The sequence below is a fragment of the Eschscholzia californica genome, unplaced genomic scaffold (assembly GCF_041429995.1).
Source record: "Eschscholzia californica isolate CP2 unplaced genomic scaffold, dmEscCali1.0.p SCAF_6, whole genome shotgun sequence".
NCBI lineage: Eukaryota > Viridiplantae > Streptophyta > Magnoliopsida > Ranunculales > Papaveraceae > Eschscholzia > Eschscholzia californica.
Window position 1 is genome coordinate 5,479,896 of NW_028238483.1, and position 20,685 is coordinate 5,500,580.

At 36.9% G+C, this 20,685-nt stretch overlaps 2 protein-coding genes across 5 annotated transcripts; one reads left to right on the top strand and one right to left on the bottom strand.

Moving 5' to 3' along the window:
- The first annotated feature begins 1,316 nt into the window (after positions 1 to 1,316).
- Positions 1,317 to 19,660, top strand: LOC147530970 (uncharacterized protein At5g08430-like). 4 transcript variants are annotated; one of them, XM_086648126.1, is made up of 14 exons: positions 1,317 to 2,229; positions 4,090 to 4,169; positions 4,682 to 4,869; positions 11,115 to 11,991; positions 12,206 to 12,318; positions 12,913 to 12,972; positions 13,675 to 13,725; positions 14,884 to 14,954; positions 15,457 to 15,692; positions 15,783 to 15,830; positions 16,000 to 16,101; positions 17,987 to 18,091; positions 18,314 to 18,415; positions 18,945 to 19,660. In XM_086648126.1, the coding sequence occupies exons 1-14, from the start codon at positions 2,123 to 2,125 to the stop codon at positions 19,430 to 19,432; spliced, it is 2,628 nt and encodes an 875-aa protein (XP_086504252.1). In that variant the 5' UTR covers positions 1,317 to 2,122; the 3' UTR covers positions 19,433 to 19,660. The 4 variants fall into 4 exon arrangements, with proteins under 4 accessions (XP_086504252.1, XP_086504253.1, XP_086504254.1 ...); XM_086648127.1 differs by having other exon boundaries at positions 1,371 to 2,229; positions 18,314 to 18,409; XM_086648128.1 differs by lacking the exon at positions 17,987 to 18,091 and having other exon boundaries at positions 1,459 to 2,229.
- LOC147530971 (uncharacterized) lies at positions 5,964 to 7,999 on the bottom strand. The gene is made up of 4 exons (XM_086646879.1): positions 7,385 to 7,999; positions 6,864 to 7,301; positions 6,545 to 6,601; positions 5,964 to 6,365 (listed from the first exon to the last, which is right to left on the bottom strand). Exons 1-4 carry the CDS (start codon positions 7,940 to 7,942, stop codon positions 5,964 to 5,966), a joined length of 1,455 nt encoding a protein of 484 aa, XP_086503005.1. The 5' UTR covers positions 7,943 to 7,999.
- Positions 19,661 to 20,685: the final 1,025 nt, after the last annotated feature.

Sequence of the window (20,685 nt, forward strand, 5' to 3'; positions counted from 1 at the left end):
GATAAACAGATCATCAATAACACATGGTATGAAATCTAGGCATATGAAAATTAGAAATCGAATCAATTTGAGCAGTGAGATCAATTCACAGCTGAGAGCCTCAATTTGTGCAGATGATCATCAATAACACTTACCTAGTATAAACATATCTGAATTTATAAAAAAAAACATGATCACAATAAAGTTCGGAAGATGTGAGTTCTCATCGTTTCTCGCCTACCACATTATCACATGTCACATCTTTAAATTCACAGGAAGGAAGCCCCACATTGGTTGGAGAAATGATAAACAGATCATCAATAACACATAAGCAACACAAAACCTAAGAACTAAACAAAATTCTGAAATTTGAATTATATACACATAACATAAGCAACCCAAGAGATTCCAAAACTTCTGATATCATGACTTAGTTAAATAATACAAACAAAAAGTACCAACATGACCAAAACAATCTCAATAACTCCTCAAACCCAGAATGCAAAAAGTAGATAAATTTAAATTCCTTCCTGTTAACACTAATCCCTATCAAGTATTCATGAACAAAATATTTTACTAGTTAGTGGTTAACAAACCAACATAATTTATTCAGTTTAACACAAGATCTACTAGTTAGGGTTTAACAAACCAAACGAGCTTTTGAACTTTGTTGTGCTTAGAAAGAAGCATAAAACCAGAATAAGATCTGCTTAGAACACTATAATTTCAGCATAAAACCAGAATGAAATCTGCTAGAAAGAATCATACACTCACCAAATCTAAACTTAGTGAAGAAATTTGATGAAGTTGGAGATAGAAATCGATTGTTGCCTTCGCTTCCCAAAGCCCTAGAGTTTTTCTTTGCTTTGTGATTAGAGAGAGAAAGACGGGACAGAGAAAGAGGGAAAAATTAAGAATTAAACGATTTTGTTATTTTCTATGATCAGTAAGGTTACTTTAGTCTTTTCCATGATTTGATTATTTACAAAAATGCCCTAGGGAGCTGAAGCCTACAAAAAGTTGATAAGTCCTTTTTAACCATAGCCCCAATTTTTTAGGGAGTTCTGCCCAAATTTCCCCTTCTAAATTAGGTAATATTATTTGGCAAGTCTTTTTCTCAAACTCTCCTTACTACTTTCTCGGTGTCACAAACATGAACCTCTGTGATGTTCATTGATTATCTTCCAAGCGTAACCCTACTGAAAATCTTTTAATTACCAAAAAAAAAAATTAAATTTCTGCTCTTAATTAGCGAACCCATGAAGCAATTAAACTCATGGTTTCTTTCTCTCTCTCCCCACCTTTTAAGTGAGTGAGGTTTGTTTAATTTCTTCTCCACAAAAACATAGATGACTTCATTGGTGCATTGAAGATTCTAGTTTTTTTACCACACTCATCGTCACCGTAACAATCCCGGGTTGCGGAAGAGAAAATTGAATGAATAAGTGGTTTTAAGGCTAAAAAAAGGACTAAACAGGCAATGACATCAAAGTTAGAGGCCCTGTTGCAATCAGACCAGAGCGGAGGATTGAAGTGTTATTACATGGGATTTTTATCCCAAATTAAACCGGAAATCCCATGGCTGTTCGACTGATATTTTGGCGGTACTTTCAATACAAAAAAGAATTTTTGGGGTATTTCAAGAGACAAAAAGGAGATCGATAATGAGGAAGAAAGTGACGGAATAGGGTTTTTTTCTGAAGTCATTTTGGTAGTTGATTCCAACATCATTTTGTGAAGATTTTGGTAAGTATACTTGCTTGTTTCAGCCATTTATTTAGATTTTCATTGTTGCATGTGTAAAGATGGAGGAATTGATGAAGAGATCGAAGGGTAAATGTCAAGGAAAAGATAACCCAAACTTAGAACATCAACATCAAGGTAAAAAACTACAATTTTGATTTGAGCTTGCTACAATTTCTAGGGTTTAATGATTATAAGTTGGGGCTTCCTGAGTTCATGTTATTGGGGTCTTATGCTGATGTGATTTTGGTTAGATTACTTAGTAGAGTGGTTTTCAAACTTCCTTAAGCTAGGGGATTTCTTTTAGTAGTTCTGTTAAAGGGTCTGGAGGATCAAAAGAGAGGGGAAATAGTTAGAAGATCAAAATCAAAATATAGTAGTAGAAGAAGAAGATAGAGAGATGAAGAAGAAAAACAAGGGTAAAGATTTGGGAAAAAAGGAAGAAGTTTCAGAAGACTGGTGCTTCGCTTGCAAAGATGGAGGATTGCTTCTTGTCTGTGAATACAAGTAAGTTTCAGATTTTTCACTCTTCCATCCTCGCACCTTTCTTTTTAGTCTTTCAAGCTTCTCTCTCTCTCTCTCTCTCTATTTCTACATTCATGTTTTTCCTCCTCTTTCTTTCCATCTCTCTCTTCAATGGGGAATGGAACTGTTTGGTTTCAATGAACTTTTTGGAGTTTTTTTACTCTCGGGGTGGAAAAGTATTACTTAAGCTTAAGCTACTAAGGTAGTTACCAACAAAAATCTACCCAAGAGAGGTTGTTTCTAGTCAATGTACTCTCTGGAATCTGTAAGTAGAGAGTTTCGAAACAACAAGGCTACACAACCCACCTCTAGGGACTCCCAGTTGAACCGCATGTGAGAGAAACCCTTGTTTCTCTCTCTACGTGACTAAACATGTGAGATGAGAGAGAAACTCTTGTTTCTCTCACATGCGGTTCAAGTGGGAGTCCCTAGAGGTGGGTTGTGTAGCCTTGTTGTTTCAGAATTTACAATACTAGTTTTTTATGTTCAATGTTGTTCTCGGAAATTCTGTTAAATTTTTTATTGTAGTGTTTAGATTACACCGTAGGTACAAAAGGTATTGTGATTGACTTTGATGAAGGTAATTCGGAATCCGAAATAGTTATGCCATTTCCTGAAGAGTAATAATGTTATTCCTTTTCTATATGCCCGTTGATCTTAATCCTTTCACCTAAGAACATGAATCTTCAATTTCTTGCTGATTTTGCTCTACTAATGTTTTCCTTGTGTTTATTTCTTTGAGTGGCTTGCTGGAAGGTTAAATTTTTTGCTAACCTAAGATCTTGATTTATAATTGTAGATACCCCATTAATAAACTTTACTCCTCATGCATATAGCTTATAGTCCCCTTTCCTATTAGTACTTTGGCGATTCAGTACTAGTTTAGGTATTGATATTCATACAATATCATCCAGTATTTTTTGTAAATTCCATCTGATTTAACTTAGTGTGTAGTTAAGTATAGGAATTTTTTTTTTGAAAATTTGAATTAATGTATTAAAGGGAAAAAGACTGTACAAAAGTTCCTCGTTACGAAAGATATATGTTACGTCATTAAGGCCTCCCAATTGTAAACAAAATCATAGATAGGTTTTGTTTTAGCCCATTTCTGATTTCTACTCACAGAAATCCATTGACATTCTCTACGACTACGTTACTACAAGTCTATAACTAATATTCTCCATGAAGATCTTGTTAAACAGTTCAGATTAACAAGATATTGTAGATGAAATTGTTTGCTTAAGTATAGATATCGCTTGTGCTTCGTTTGAAATGCCTATATTGACAAAGTGTCTCGAGCCCCTAGCTTAAGGAAGTTGTATACCTCGCATATCACATACTGTCGTAGAATATCGTGTACCATCACTGAAACGGTCCTCATCCGAGGTGATAGTGGTCATAATGTTAAGATTAGGTTCTAGTGTATCAGATCTCCAATGCTCCATATGAAATGCTTTTAAAACTAGTATCTACTAGAAGAATAATTTAATTGTAGTTGGTTGAGTTGAAAGCAGATTGAAGTTCTTGAAAGATTATGGTTCTCAAAATTGGAACATCTCATCCAAAAATTGATAAAAAAAATGTCTAGAATATGAAAGCTATTGTGTTGAACCTCGTGTCAGTAATATATACAGACTTCAAAACATATAGAAATATGCAAAACAAAACTTTTATGATGCTACAGAGCTTGTGTTATTTTGTTGCTCCTTGGTTGAGGCTACACGCTACATATACTCGTGGGCAGCCTTCAGATTTAGTTTTTCTTTTTCGAAATTTTGAACTCCTTATAATGTTAGCTGATCAACAGAATATCTGGTTTTTCTCTTGATGTACTTTCTGCAGGCATTGTATTAAATCTTATCATCCTGAATGTGTTGGAAAGGAACAATCATTCACAGAAACTGGAAAGCGCTGGATTTGTAGTAAGCTGCTCTCTGGTTCCCAGTTTTCTCTAAACTAAATCAGTTGAATTTATCAATGCATAAATTGACACATCATACAGTAGTAACAGTACGCTGCATAGTGCTTTCTCTTTTCACAACCGACATGCTTCTGTGTTACTTGTTTATGATTTGAGTCAAACAGCCAGACCCATAATTGTTTTAGGGTTTAGGGTTCAAGTCCAAACAGCCAAACATAAATCTTGAGGCTAGAGTCTGTGGTGGCTACACCGTCTGCATGTTAGCAGTCGTTCAAGTATTCTCTTTTATAGTTTATATGGTTGATCTGAAATGTTCTAAGTTATCATTTATGTTTAGGTTATATTTAATTATTTATTTTGTCAGATACGAGAGTTTTAAAATAGCCTCATTTTCCCCTTGTCGTCCTATTCTGCAACTTTTCTTCTTCCAGTATTTTCCCTTTCAAGTCATAATATAGATTAGTTGGATAATTTATAGGCATCTGGAATAAACTATTGATTCGTTTATGATAGGTCGACATTCCTGTTTCATTTGCCATAAGAAGTCAGCATTTCATTGCATTGGCTGTCCAAATGCTGTATGCAGACGCTGTATTAGAGTTGCCGAATTTGTCAATATTAGACAGAAGAAGAGCCTTTGCAATGACTGCCTAAGACTTGCTTTACTCGTAGAAGAAAATGTGGATTACGACTCTGATGGGGTAAGGTTTGCTTTCAAAGAATTAAGACTATTTAACAATATTTTATTTTACTACGTATTTGACTCTTACAATCAATCACAATCAAAATTGTTACTTGGCACATCTGATCTCCCAAATATCTTGCTTGATATGTGATGAATAATTTCAAATTTTGAAGACAATATTGTGGAAATTCTAACTGCCGAAAACACAAAAACCAGCAGTTGCTGAAATCGAATTTTTGAAACGTATCAAATTCGTAGATTTTTGATATGTATATAAAAGTATAAATCCAAAAGACTGGACAGAAGATGGTTGGCAAAAGAGGCAAGTGTAAGCTGTATAACAACCGTTTTGTATTTGATCATTAATGTTTAAATAGACTGGAAAGGTATCTTAAATTACTGAGATGCTCTGCAAGGTATTTGATACTACTAAGATACTCTACAAGTTTACCTCTCTCGGGCTGACTTGGGCTGACTTGGTCAGACTCGGCAGAGATTATCTTTCTTTTATTATTGAAGACTGATTTGTACGACTATGGATGTTTTTTTATATGATATTCCTAGTTATTATCTAATTAGAAAGAATATTTAAGAAGATAAAAGTCTATTAATTATTTATGGAAACTTGTTTAACATCTTTTGGAATACCAAAAGATTGTATAGAAGGTTAGAAACTAGAAATAAAAGTCTATTAATAGAGTTAGGAACCTAGAGTCTATTTTTAAGTTTGAACTTGATTAGATTAAGTATTCATGTTACTGTTTTATACACATATACTACTAACAATTTCATAATGACTTAGAGTGACTCGGCTGACTCGGCCGAGTGACTCGACTGACTCGGACCTTGACTCGGCTGACTCGGACCTTGACTCGGACTCGGACCTTGGCCGAGCCTAGTCCGAGACAGAGTCGTACTGCTTAGATGGCAAAGGAATCTCTCACGATAGCCAAGCCTCCCAATTAACAACCACATCTAGGAAGGTTACATTCTTATATTTATCTAGCTTCCTTATCCAAGAAAATAGAGTCCCTTGAATGTTTTCAATATCAACATTGCTTGATAAGTTCTTTTCCTTGAAGATTTTAGTGTTTCTGTCTTCCAAATGTTTCAAGAAATGGCTGCTGGCACTAGCTGCCAAACTTCTTTTCTCTTCTTCCTCTTGCAAAGACCGTCCCATTGAGATAGCATTTGATTAGCTGAATTTGGGCTGCACCACTGAACTGAGATGGACTTGATGAAAAACTTCCAGATAGCTGTGGCGACTTTACAGTGAAGGAACAAATGATCTACGCTTTCCTCCTCTTCCTTGCAAAGGGCACATCTGTTGGGAAGACAGAAGCCTCTTCTCTTGAGGGCATCCACTGTTGGAACTTTCTTATGCAGCAAAGACCACAGAAAGAAGCCAACTCTGGGTGGAATTGCTTTATACCAGATGACTCTAGTAGAGCGTGGGTCAAGAATCTGACAGTCCAAGTCTAATCTCTTGTAGCAATTGGAGACTGAAAGAACCTATGTTGAAAAAGGCGGCAACGGGGACTAGTCGCCAGACCCGGGACTAGGAGTAGTCGTTAATAGTCGTATTTAGGCGGGACTAGTCGTATAATACTAATATATAATGTTTTTTTTATATGTAATTATATATATGCATAAATATAAACATTTGAGATCAATATGATGAGAAATCTTACCTTGATAGAGGTGAATAGAGGTTCTTCCAAATTTTCCAAGTGTAGACACAACTTTTCCTGAAAAAAAAAAAGACTTCATTCAATATTCAATTCAGTAGCTCAATATTTACTTCACCATTGCAAATTCATGTAAAGAAAAAATACTACCAATCGCCATCACCAATTACTAATACAATAATATCATTTAAATAACATAAACTTAAGTGGTCCATAGTTAAAGCAAATTCAAAATAAAAGTGGTTCATAGAGGTCTTAACAACTAGTAAGCTAAAAACAAACTACAAACGACAACAAGTGATTAGTAACATTGATCGAATACACTTGGCGGTTCAATCTCATCAAGTAAATCCATATATCTTGCCCCTTCAACTTCAATATCTTCATCTTCAGACTCATCCTCGTCTACAAGTTCCATTTGAGTGCCCGATCCAGAAGGAGTAGAAGAAGTAGACCCCCTCATTGACTTGCTCCTCGTTCTTGGCCCTATATCAGTCACCCCTTGAGCCGCTCGAACTTGTTCCCATGTGAGGGTGTCGCCTGCATGAACAAAATCTTGAAGTTCTTCCTCATTAGGAATTATCCATTCATCATTATCGTCAACATCCCTTAGAATAATAGGATCAATTCTAACATCTCTCTTTGGCCCAATAGCATTGCACCTAGCTAAATTTCGAACTAGCAACTTTCTATTGTATTGTATGAATACAATATCATTCAACTTTTGTTGGGACAAGCGATTCCTCTTCTTTGAATGTACCTAAACAAGATTATAAATTAATGAAAATAAATAAGATTATAAATTGAAATATGAATAAGACTAGAAATTGAAATACTACTTACATTATCAAATGCAGCCCAATTTCGCTCACATGGTGAAGCACTACATGTTTGACTCAAGACCTTCTTTGCAAAATCATACAAAATAGGCAACCCCGCCCTACCATATTGCCTCCACCATTGATCTGCGCCAAAAGAAGAAAACTTATAGCTACATAAGTACAAAAAAGTATAGCGTAAAGAAGAAAACTTACATGGTTCCATCTTGTCGACTAACTTCAGTGCCAGTGGGTTTGATAGGCCACTTCCATCTCTATAATGGAGCATTTCAATTTGCATTTCCTCAAGCTTATCAGCATCTATTAATTTATGACTGGCAAGATATACACTGTTCATGACTTGATTAGTCTCAACTTTTTCCCAACCTTGACCATAATAAATTGCCGGATTCAGATAATACGCAGCTCCATGCAGTGGATGATGAAGTTGATCAACCCATCTTTCATCAATAATACCCCAAACTTTCGCACATGCGATGTGGTCATCTCCAAGGTTCTTCTTGATCTGCTCCTTTGCTCTAGACATCGCCTCGTATATGTACCCCAAACTTTCAAAGAACATCCTTCTCCTCTGAAGCCCAAACCTTTTTATCTTGATTGTCTGATATGTTTATATCTTGTAAACTCTCCAAGAGATTTACATACTGATGCACTTCCCAATCATTAAGGTTCCTTCTAAGGTTTATCTCCCAAGATTGGGACTCAAGGTTAAAAGCATTAAACACCAGAATATCTTTCTGAACCTCCACATTGAAAATATCAGGGAAGCTCACTTTGAGAGGTTCAGAGCCTATCCAGACATCTGACCAAAAGCTTATTTTTTCCCCATTCCCTAGTTCCCATTTTGTGATATTTTGGTAAGATCTCAAATTGGACACAATACCTTTCCGTATCCCACATCCGAAAGTGCTTTTATTACAGTTTTTAGCCCAACCAGCACAATTCTTCCCATACTCCATATCTCCCCTTTCCACAAAGATTCACTGTCTTGATCCATTCTCCATACCCATTTCATTAGGAGAGCCTGGTTTATCACTTTTAGTTTTTTGACACCTAGCCCACCCTTTCGCTTACTAGTGCTGATTGCATTCCAAGCCACCGAATGAAGGCTCTTCTGATCTTTGAAAGTGTTCCACAAGAGGGAACTCATTTTTCTATCTTTCAGAATTCCCATGGGAATGGTGAAGAGAGAAAGGAAATAAGTAGGCAACGCTTGAATGACTGATTTGATGAGAGTTATTTTGCCACCTTTAGATAACAAATGCCCTTTCCAAGCTGCTAGCTTCTTGTTCATACGTTCTAAAACCGGGCCCCATAGCTTCTTGGACTTGTACCTCTCCCCCAATGGAGGCCAAGGTAGGAGGTGGGAAAGTCTCTACTTGGCATCCGAAGTCCTTGATCATCTCATGGTTCATGTTCTTCTCCCCTACTTTAGTTGCACTATAAATGTAAGACTTCCTCATATTCCACTTGAGGTCTGAAGCTGTTTCATACCAGATCAGAATGTCTCTAAGCTCTTGTAATTGCTCTGCACTCTCATCTATGAAGAATAACGTGTCGTCTGCAAACTGCAAGTGATTGATACTATCTACTGTGGGTGAAGCTTTAAATCCCTTAACCCAACTGGCCAACTATTCTCCTCAGCTAACTGCAAGCAGTGACTAAGGATTTCAGCAACTAACAGGAATAAGAGAGGGGACAGGGGGTCTCCATGCTTAATCTCTCTTGAGATTTGAAAAACTTTTGAGGGTCTTCCATTGATGAGAACTGAAAAAGTAGCTGTTGAGATACATGAGTAGACCCAACTCCTACACTTATACCCAAAACCATTCTTTGCATAGCCAGATATGACAAATCCCAACTGATTCTGTCATAAGCCTTCTCCAAGTCTGCTTTAACTACCAGCGCATTAGTACCATCTTTCCTCCTGGAACCAATTAGTTCATTAGCTATCATCACTACATCCAAAATCTGTCTGTCTCCAACAAAAGCACCTTGAAAAGGTGAAATGATACTTCCAATCACCTTGCACAGCCTCATAGCTAGGATTTTTGAGGCAATCTTGTAGGCTCCTCCAACCAAGCTAATAGGCCTGTAATCAGGGAACTTGGCACTGTTTTGGGTCTTCGGAATAAGGACAATGAAGGTATGCTTAAGTCTCCAGTGGAGAGTAGCAGTTTCAAAAAACTCTGTAAACATATCCATGATTGAAACCTTAATGATATCCAACACTTTCCTATAAAAGGAGATAGGAAAACCATCAGGGCAAGCTCTTACAACCTCCTCCTCTGTTATATCTGCTTCTAACTGGTCCGCGTCTATAACAGACAAGGAAGGAAGAGTCATGTCTTCTAATCCAGGACGCCAAAGTCTAGGTTCCTCATAGAGATTGCTGAAGACTGAAGTAACTAACTGCCTCTGAAGTTATCTCTTCTTCTTCTGAAATAAGACTATTGTCTTCCATTATAACACTTATTCTATTTTGCCTCTTCCTACATTTTAGGATCTTATGAAAATAAGCCGAATTCCTGTCCCCTGCTTGTAACCATTGAGTTCTTGATTTCTGTCTAATGCTGATTTCTTCCAGACTCATTAACTTGTCCAACACTGTTTTCATAGTTTTCCTAGACTGAATTTCTTCTGGCCTTAGTTCTTGGATTTCCTCCTTAGCATCAAAATCACTGATTTCCTTCTGAAGTTTAATATACTTGCTGTTGAAACACCTATATTACCCCCTCGACCGTGTCTTTAATCTATCTTTCACAAACTGAAGTTTCTTCCATAAGGTGTTACCTGCTGAATTCCCCCATGGACTCTCTTCCCACCATTATGAGACTTTGGCTTTGAAATCTACATCCAACATACGAAAAGGAGGAGGATTTGAAAACTTAGTCAATTTTGCCCTAACTTCCTCAAATATTATTCACCCTGCTTCCATATTACGTTGTCAAGGAATAACTTCAGAAAAAGTATCTCAATTTGTCACCGCTACGACTACTGCCAAAAAAAGAAATGACAAGGTTGTTAAGGGCAAACAGTAGGGGGGTTGGGTAAAAAAAAAAATCTGAAATGAAGTAGAAGGGTTACTAGAGTATGCTGAGTTCCAACTTCCAACATTGTCTAACCATTTGTATATGTATATATATGTATGTGTATATATATATACATACATACATACTATATTTATATATACACACACACGCGCGCTGTGTAGTGTCCACAAAATTGGCCGCTGCTACAATATAACTTGCATTCGAACATTAGTTTGATGTACGTAGTACATTTTACGTAATAGTTGTTCAATTCAATAAATAAAATAAAGTCAGCATATAATAAAATATAATCCCTCTGTACCGAAGTTCTACGGATTCTAAGCATGTGCTAAGTCAGAGAATCTAGAGTGTGCGGGATATAGACTTGGCCTTCTAAATTCATGGCTGAGCCCTTGACATCCCAATTTGTTTAAGGTTGGAGATTTGACATCACTATTGAATGTTTATAATTGTAGATTTCTTGTCTCAGAATGTAAGTCACATGTTAGTTAGTCTGTTCGCTTCATTGTTCCATTATTTATGCAGACATACTAGGGTGGACCCTATGATCATCTGGGTTGCATCTTATAAAAGTTATATATATATATATATATATATATATGTACGCAATACACGTTCTTGTTTAGAAAAAGTAAAGCATTTTAATTGTTTTGTTTCTTAGGTTCTGCTTTGTCTTTGCAGGGCAAGATAGATTTCAAGGACAGGAATACATACGAGTGTTTGTTTAAGGAATACTGGGATCTAATAAAGGACGACGAAGGTGTAACTTTGCAAGATCTTCATTTTGCAGACACCCTATTGAAAAAGGGTGAGTCCTACAAGAGTGGGTCTGATTCAGATAAACTTTATGAAGGTGAACATGGTGATGGGCATTTGATATCTGACTCTGATGTTAGTATGGATGATAGAATGGAGAATCGATCATCTATGTTCGAGGAATCTCCAAAGGGGCTACTTGCTGCAATGAAAAGAAAAATAAAGAAGAGAAAGGAGTTCATAGGTTGGGGATCAAGGGCTCTCGTAGAATTTCTTACTTCCATTGGAAAGGACCCAACCAAGCCTTTGTCACAGTATGAAGTGCATGATATAATCAAGACATATATCCATCAGAACAAACTCACTCACCCCGAAAAGAAAAAGAAGATTGTATGTGACATTAGACTCCAGTCTGTTTTTGGAAAGAAGTCGGTTAACCGAAACAGACTCTATGATCTTCTGGAACCACACTTCATTGAGAACCAGGACTCATCAGAAGAGGATGAGTTCAGTGACAAGTCAGGAGAGGAAGGAGTTGCGAATACTTGCAAACGGCAGAGAAGGGTAAGCACAGACAAAAGAAGCAACGAAAAAGAGACAGTTATGGTAGCCCCGAAAAGTTGTTTTGCTTCTATAATTGTTGAAAACATGAAACTGATTTACTTAAAAAAGAGTGTAATTGAGGATCTATTGAAGAAGCCAGACACCTTTGAAGACAAGGTAGTTGGGAGCTTTGTGAGGGTCAAATGTGACCCAGATTACTATTTTCAGAAAAGTCCCTACCAGCTCCTGCAAGTCACAGGTAATACCTATAATTATGATTTGATTTCTGCCTTTTTGGCTCTATTTTCTATATATATTCTTCTAAACTAAGTTTTTCTTACCAGTGAATTAGTCAATATAGTTCCTGTAGAGATACTATTATTTACTCTTACAGATCCAATAAAACCATGTTGTTTTCCTTCTTGATCAATTTTAGCTAATAATGGTGTATTGTTTTTGTTTGGTTCCCTTAGGGGTTAAGAGGCCATCAGAGGCAGCCAAAAGCATTTCAGAAGTTATTGTTGAAGTATCAAATAGGAATGATGGAATTTCGGTTTGCAAGTTGTCAGAAGATGATATTACTGAGGTAAAAACAAGTCGAGTAATTGCCTCTAATGCGAGAGTATTAACGTGGGATGAGTAATCTTGTCATTATTAGTTACTTAAATTTCTACTCTTTTGGTGCTTGCACTTATATTTTGAATCTCTAGGCTAAATTTGGAAAATAGGAATCAAACTTCAACAATGGGTATCATCTTTGGGTGTAATCTAGGTTCAGACAATTCTTTTATTTGTAGTTCATTGGAAGTATCAAATAGGAATGATGGAATTGCGGTTTGCATGTTGTCAAAAGATTATATTACTAAGGTAAAAACAAGTAGAGTAATTGCCTCTAATGCGAGAGTATTAACGTGGGATGTGTAATCTTGTCATATTGGTTACTTAAATTCCTGCTCTTTTGGTGCTTGCACTTATATTTTAAATCTCTAGGCTAAATTTGGAAAATAGGAATCAAACTTCAACAATGGGTATCATTTTTTGGTGTAATCTAGGTTCAGACAATTCTTTTATTTGTAGTTCATTGGAAATATGAAGATTGCTAGCCCCTCCCCCCCCTCATGCACTATACCAACACCTTTTTGGATTGTATTATGTGTCAACTTTGTGATTTTGGTTGCAGGAAGAGTGCGAGGACTTGCGTCAGAGAGTGAAAGACGGTTTGCTGAAAAGGCCAACCATTGTAAGTGCCGTAGTCCAAATCTTTAACAATTAAATTTTGTACAATTCCTGTGCCAAATCAGGATACTCCGGGGATACCTGAGGTACCTTTTTAGGTTATTCCGGTGTAAATAAATAGTGATTAACCAGAGATATTCTGCTTTCTCTTTGTGTGGACCATCGGCCTAACCTAGCTCGCGTGGAAGGTTTGGCAGATGTTGAGATACTTGTTATACCTAAAAAAGGTAGTACTGTTGAAGAAGTAATAACAGAAACATAGGACCCATTGGGTTACTCGAATCATCATCCAACTAGAACTTAAATATTAGAAAATTTTTTTTGCATATTTGAATGAATATGTTAAAAGAACGAATATTTACAAGAGTGGGTTAGGCCAAAGGATCTCTCACGACATCCAAGCCTCCCAGTTAACAACAACATCTAAAAAAGATACATCAAAGGATGGAAGGTTTTGTATCCAGCAGTAGATGGTGCTTTTAATGTCTTCTATATCCACACATTAGTTGACAGATTTTTCTGATGGAAAATTTTACAGTTCCTGTCTTTCCAAGTGAGTGTTGATCTTGTCATCTTGTTTGTTGCCTTCTTTAACTTGAGAACTTTGTTGTTTCTAGGAAGTGGTAGTTATACTTGATTAGTTAAATCTTTATTTTACTATCTTAAAGTAAATCACTTTTTAATGTTGTTTCATGTCCTTTGACAGTGGGAGTTTGAAGAGAAGGCCAAAGTTCTACATGAGGAAATAACAAATCATGTATGCTTACTCAACCTCTGAATACTTAACATCGCAACTAAAATTCTAGTAATAGTCCACATCACTTCACACTCGAGCAGTGGCTTAAGATTTAAGAATTACTTTGGGACCTGTGCTTCTTATGAGAAGAAGTCTTAGGCTATGGGCCGTGTCCTGTAAATACTTGCTAATAATCTGATATTCACAACTCCATTTATACCTTTGTGGTGTTTATGTAACTGTTAGCATATGAATCAATTCTATAGTTACCTCACATGGCTTTCATTAAGTAGGGTGTGACTATTTGAAGTTTACAACATGACTATAAATTTGCACACTAATTTTTGCTAAAGTCATGTGGATGAATTACAAATTGGATTACATATTTGCATTAAAAATATAAGACAAAAAGCTTAACTTGAAGTATGAATATTAGCAACAAGTCATGTTACGAACCAAAGCCTTAGCCTTGGACTATACATTAAATCGAAGGTTAAGCTGTTAAAAAGTATTGTACCAAAGTTGAACCATCAAGAAACTCAGCGAGAGAGTTATTTGTTTAGGTTATGTAGGCTTGGTTTCGTATTGCCCTGATCTTCGTAAAGTACTTGGAGCTTTATCATTTTTGTAGTTCAAACTTAAAGTCTTGAACTAAACCATTTTTTAAAAGATTATTTTTTTGAAACTTGAATGAATATATTGAAAGAACGAAAAAATATGTACAAAAGAGTAGGGATAGGCTACTGATTATCTCACGATATCCATGCCTCCCAGTTAACTACAACGTCTACAAAAGAAACATTCTTAAAAGAGCTTAGCCTTCTAATCCAACAAAATATGTTTCCTTTAATATCTTCAGTATCTATGTTGGTGGAAAGGTTCTTCTGTTTGAGAATCTTGTTGTTCCTGTCCGTCCATATGTTCCATAAGCATTTTTTAAAAGATCATTTCTTGTGTTTGCTATACAATTAAGTTGTTTACGACAAATGTACTTTTTTACTATATCATTTTCAAAGGAAATCCCGTAAACCATCTTAGCTCATAAATCCGTCCCAAAATAGACTATAAAACAAACAAGCAAGTGTTTTTTAGGTTTTTTATGACTTTAGATATTTATTATTTGCTGACTGATTTTGCACATATTAGTGGTTTTGACAATTTATAACAAATTCTTTACAGTGGATTGGGAGAGAGCTTCTCCTCTTGCAAAACCAAATTGATCGAGCAAATGAGAAGGGCTGGCGAAGAGAATATCCTTTGAAATCCAGTTTGTTATTGCATAATTTCGCTAAACCTAAAACACGTTTTAGCAGTGGTGTTTGATTGGATTATGGGCCAGATATAGCGTTGCTGGCCACCCTATTTTTAGGTTCTTAGAGGTTTCTACATAGTTACTCTTGCAAATATTTTCCGATATGTAGTTCAAGATATTATTTTCTTTCTTGGTTTTTGCTTTCCTGATATTCTAAATAATAGTAGCATCCCTTCTGTCGAAGCTTATTTTGCTCCAGAAATTTGGGATTTTATATGTCTTGATTTACAGTAAAGGTCAACTCACATATTCTCAAGTAGAAAGTCATTGCTGGAGAAAACCATACTAAAAACTTGAGACTTTCTTTTTGTGACTTTAAGTAGCTAGTTCTTATTGGGAATTCTGGCCGGAGAAATGAAGTGGTTGTTTATTTGGACTTCTTACAATTTCTTAATCATAGATTTGTATCATGTTACCCTTGACTTGCTTTCCGATTCTACGCTTTGTGAATACCTTGAGAGACGGAAGCTGCTTCAATCACCTGAGGAAAGGTTGCGGCTAATGAAAGAAGTTCCATGTGTCATAGCAGACGAATTAGAGACTGAAGTTGTCCCTGTGGAGTTGTCTACAGGCGGAAACCCTGAAAACGAGGATGCTCCATTATCAATCTTTAGTAGTGTTGCTGAAACGCTTGATAAACCATTCAATCTTAAAGATGGAGGAAGAGATATTGCAGGTTCATAGACTTCTGACTGCTCGACTAAATTGTCGATGTTGTTCTTAGATCTATAGTTTCTTAATCTATTCTTTTCTGTTTATGTCGCAGAAGCTGGAGGTGTCGACTACCAGGAATCTAAAACTCTAGCAATTGAAGGTTTCACATTAATCTGTTGTACTGTTTTTCTTTCTCTGTTTGACCACTCGAGATTTGGCTGTACACAAAGTTATTTTCTTTTCTGTTGACATTTCCAGAATTTAAATAGTTTAATGACTAAGAAGATGAAATGTATTTGTTATCTTATTTTGTCTATGTGATCTTATAGGTCAAGCTTTGTTGGATGAAACACCTGCTCTCCAAATTATTATACCGGTTTTACCTGGGGCTGAAAATGGAAATGGAGAATCTGTTAACCAGAAAGGCGAAGGTTAGCAAATTCATTCATTCCCTTTATTTTGCTTGAATGCTCCGGCTCTAAATTTCTGGTTAAAATAATTTCATGACTAAATATTCTCTGTTTCGGGGGAAGATGTAAAATTAACCATATCTGAATTGACTAAGGATAAGGCTCCTAGGCCGGATGGTCTACCCATTTCTCTCTATAGCAAGTGCTGAGATGTCATAAAGGATTCAATAATGGATATGATATCAGAGTTCTCGAGGACAGCGTCACTTCATTGGAGGTTCAACCAAACGTTTATAGTCTTAATCCCTAAGAAGAAGAACAGTTCTTCTTTATCTGATTTCAGACCTATTAGCCTGGTTGAAGACCCTTATAAAATCATGACGAAAGTGCTAGCTTCAAGGATGGCCAGAGTAATGGATAAACTTATATCTCCATTCCAAGGTGCTTTCGTTAGTGGAAGACAAATCCTAGATGGCGTTAGGATTGCTACTGAGCTAATAGGTTCCAGGAGGAAAGATGGCGGAAAGGGTCTTATTGTCAAGGACTCAAGGCAGACCTTGAAAAAGCCTATGATCGTATAAGTTGGGATTTCGTCTACCAAATTATGGAAAGAATGGGCTCCAGGTATATGAAGAGAGCATACACTTATGAAGCTCTCAGAGTGGGAGAAGGTAATAGGAAACACAAATTACTAAAAAGCTTCGGATGCCCAGTGGGAAATCTTCTGACTTCTTATGTGGGACTTCCTTTGGGTGAGAGATACAAAGCAAAAGCCCTTCGGGATCCAGTCATATAGAGAATCAATAAAAAGCTCGTGGCTTGGAAAGGTCATTTTCTCTCTAGAGGAGGCAAGATCACCTTAATCAAGTCTGTCCTCCAAGCACTTCCAACATACTATTTGTCACTCTTCTCTATCCCTATGGGAGTTCTAAACGAGATCCATAAAAAATGTGTAATTTCTTTTGAATGGTAAGTCGGACAAGAAAAGAATGCATTGGGCAGCATGGAAATTAGTAAGTACTGCTAGAAACAAAGGAGGTTTGGGCATCAAAAAACTGAAAGTTATGAATCAGGCTGGGTGTCAATCAAGGTAAGTGAGTATGGAGGCAAATGGAAAAGGAGCATCTCAACGTTAAAAACTGTTATAATCAATTGAATACAGGAGATCAGCTCATTCATCCAATTCTTCTGAAGTTCCTTAGAAGAAAAGCAATTCCCCCAGAGTAGGCTTCTTCTTTGGGCCATGCTCATTCAGAAAATCCCAACCGTGGACGCCCTAAAGAGAAGAGGTTTTACTCTCGCTAATCATTGTATCTTATGCAAAGCTGAAGAAGAGAGCACAGACCACATCTTCCTTCGGTGTAAAGTTGCATAGAGCTTATGGACCTACTTCTTTTCAACTTTTGAGACCCAATGGTGTAGGCCGAACACCATTACCAGATGTTCGAACAGTGGGAAGTGCTTCGAGAGACAAAATTGAGAAAGGATATTTGGGACCTAGTTCCGGCAGCTATTGTTTGGAACTTATGGAAGGACCGCAAGAAAAAGATCTTCAAAGAATCGAATGCTGCAACTAGCCTAGATGTAGATGATACAAAAGGAACCATTTTGTGTTGGGCTACATGTTCACATAAGAATAAGCACGCATCATATGTAGATGTGGTGGTAATTGAGAGGCTTGGGTTTTCTGAGAGATCCAATCCTTTTCCTGTTTCTTGTACAGTCCTTTCTTTTCTTCTAATATATTAGTTCAAATTTAAAAAAAAAATATTCCCTGTTTCACCACACCAGATTTGGCTGTACACGAAGTTCTCTTTTCTGTTGACATTTTCAGAATTTGAACAGTTCAAATAATTTCATGACTAAGAAGGTGACGTGTATTTGCCTTTTCCTGTCTATCTTCTAGATCAAGCTTTGTTGGATGTAACACCTGCTCTCCAAATTATCATACCGGTGTTACCTGGGGATGAAGATGATGGAAATGGAGAATCAGTAAACCAGAAAGGCAAAGGTTAGCAAATTCATTCATTCCCTTAATTTTGCTTGAAGGCTTCGGCTCTAAATTTCTGGTTAAAATAATTTCATGACCAAATTTTCCCTGTTTCACCACCCCATATTTGGCTGTATACAAAGTTCTCTTTTCTGTTGACATTTTCAGAATAAATAGTTTAAATAATTTCATGACTAAGAAGATGAAGTGTATTTGCCTTTTCCTGTCTATGTTATCTTCTAGATCAAGCTTTGATGGATGAAACACCTGCTCTCCAAATTATTTTACCGGTTTTACCTGAGGCCGAAGATGGAAATGGAGAATCAGTTAACCAGAAAGGTGAAGGTTAGCAAATTCATTCATTCCTTAATTTGCTTGAAGGCTTTTGTCTAAATTTTCAGTTAAAATATCCTTCTCAGTTACACGTGTTATGCTTAATAGAACAAACTACCCGTCGAGTTCATGCTTTGCGGAAATTAGTACCATTAAGACAAGGGACATGTTTTTCAGTGTTCTCAGAATTCTTCTTTCCTGTTGGGTGATATCCATTTTATGAAAGATTAATAAAGCTTTGGGTTATTACCTATTGGCCGAATAAGAAAATATGGAATTATGAAACTCTTACACCGCCATTTCTTTCTGGCTACGAAATTGGACTTGCCTGACTTGAATTTGAGGACAAATCATAAGTCAGGAATTCAACCAAGTAGCAACATATCAAAATGATATCCATTTCACTATTTCACGAAGGATTAATAAAGCTTCGGGTTTCTTACTTGTTGGTTTATTGCCGTTTTTATGCTCACATACATATTTTGATAAGACAGAAAATAGTAACTCCGTTGATTCTGTTTCCTGGTTTTCATGAACACAGCTTCAGTTATGTCCTGCTCGAATAATAATTACCAGGTGTCAATTCAAGAATCCCAGCAGCAGAATTCTGATATCGTGGTACATGAATCGTATCAATCCCATCTGATTGCAGACGACGAACAACTTCAACTCCAATTAATAGAGGTGAATGAGCAGAACAGCGAAATTAAAGATTTATATGAGAACAAGAAGAACCTAGAAATAGTAGAAAGTAAAAGAGACACTGAGGTAGTTGACTTGATTGATGACCAAGGTGAAACAGCAGATACATCCGGAAACCTAGTTCTCTTGAACCCAGAAAGCGCTATATGGAAGTATGTTGACCCGTTCGGTGATGAACAAGGACCCTTCTCAATGAATCAACTCAAAAAATGGAGCGACGGCAATTATTTCAGACCTGATTTTAGGGTTTGGAAGACAGGCCAAACTCAGGAAGCAACAATACTACTTACAGATGCAATGGCTCAGGTGTTTCCCCAAAACCGGTAAGATCTGCAACTTTTGGATGAAATTTTGTCGCGGAAAAATCCATAGATAGTTGAAAAAGATAAAACCACCCGGTTACCTGTAATTGAATTTCAGCTGTTTATGATATAAGTAGTTTGCTTAGAAGACACTTTTAAATACTTACCAAACTGAGTACTGAACTGCTAAAAAGTCTGTACTTCGCTATCTTGGTTTAGCATATTAGATATATATTTATGAAATCGTATTTAACTGTGGTTTGTTTCTATTCACTACGAAACTGAATCCCCTATACGAGTAGCGAGCTTGAGCCCTAGTTGGGGTTTGGGAAGTGAACTGGAAGGCTCATGTGCTTTGAGCTTAATCCCACACATTGCTTTGGAATACTCTCTTTGCCTAGGTTAGTTCTAGCATGTTCGTGTTGATATTTGATACAGAAGCCTTGTCTAGTCTAGGGCAGATGCAGGCCAAGTTACTTCATATAACTGGAGTAGAAACTTTAGCTCGGCAAGGAACATTGAAATGGTTGCGTGGACAATTGATGCAATATGGAACTTCTTTCCTCTTTTTCTTGTAAGAACCTATCTCTCTATCTCTAGTTCTGCCTCTTCATCTTCTTTGCTTCACCACTGCCTCCAACGGCTTCTAGGTTCAAAACCTTTTGTCCAACACAAAGGCTGGCAGGCGCCCCAAAATAACTCTTGCCCCGCTTCCCTCCTTTTCCCCACCGATTGGGACAGTCCAAGGGCATTCGGACTGGGCTTAGTTTGTGTTGTGCTTGAACAGAAGCCAGTACCATCTTCGCCACCAATAAATGCATTTGAATATTTTTTTCTCTTACAACCTTCGCTAGCAACCACCACTTCATCGAGTAGAAGCAACTACCATCTTCATCATCAACAAATTGCATAGTCCGTGTTGTGCTTGACCAGAAGCTACTACCATCTTCATCATCAACAAATACATTTGAACAGAGATAAATAACTTGGTTAACTTTAAATTTCTCGTCAATCAGTGCCAAATGATTTTTCTTTTGTTTTCGTTGAAAGGAAAATCTATTAAAGCAAAAACAAAATGCAGGGGAGGATTACACGGAAATGTTACCCCATAGAAACTGTCTACTTGAGACTGTCCCATGGCTCGTAGGTCTTGGCACAAGGTTAGAATTCTAGCTCTTCCAGAGTGGTATCCTACTGATGGCTAGGGGCCCCTGGGAGGAGGGCTTCTTCGACCTAAGCTGCACAGGAAAGGCCTAAAGCCAATCCCAAGGAACAACA

Coding starts and splice junctions, on each gene's coding strand:
- LOC147530970 (XM_086648126.1), top strand. CDS start 2,123: ATGAAGAAGAAAAACAAGGGTAAAGATTTGGGAAAAAAGGAAGAAGTT. Junction 4,870..11,114: donor TGGATTACGACTCTGATGGG/GTAAGGTTTGCT, acceptor TTGTCTTTGCAG/GGCAAGATAGATTTCAAGGA. Junction 16,102..17,986: donor TGTTAACCAGAAAGGCGAAG/GTTAGCAAATTC, acceptor TCTATCTTCTAG/ATCAAGCTTTGTTGGATGTA.
- LOC147530971 (XM_086646879.1), bottom strand. CDS start 7,942: ATGTTCTTTGAAAGTTTGGGGTACATATACGAGGCGATGTCTAGAGCA. Junction 7,302..7,384: donor ATTGGGCTGCATTTGATAAT/GTAAGTAGTATT, acceptor AATCTTGTTTAG/GTACATTCAAAGAAGAGGAA. Junction 6,366..6,544: donor CTCTATTCACCTCTATCAAG/GTAAGATTTCTC, acceptor TTTTCAACATAG/GTTCTTTCAGTCTCCAATTG.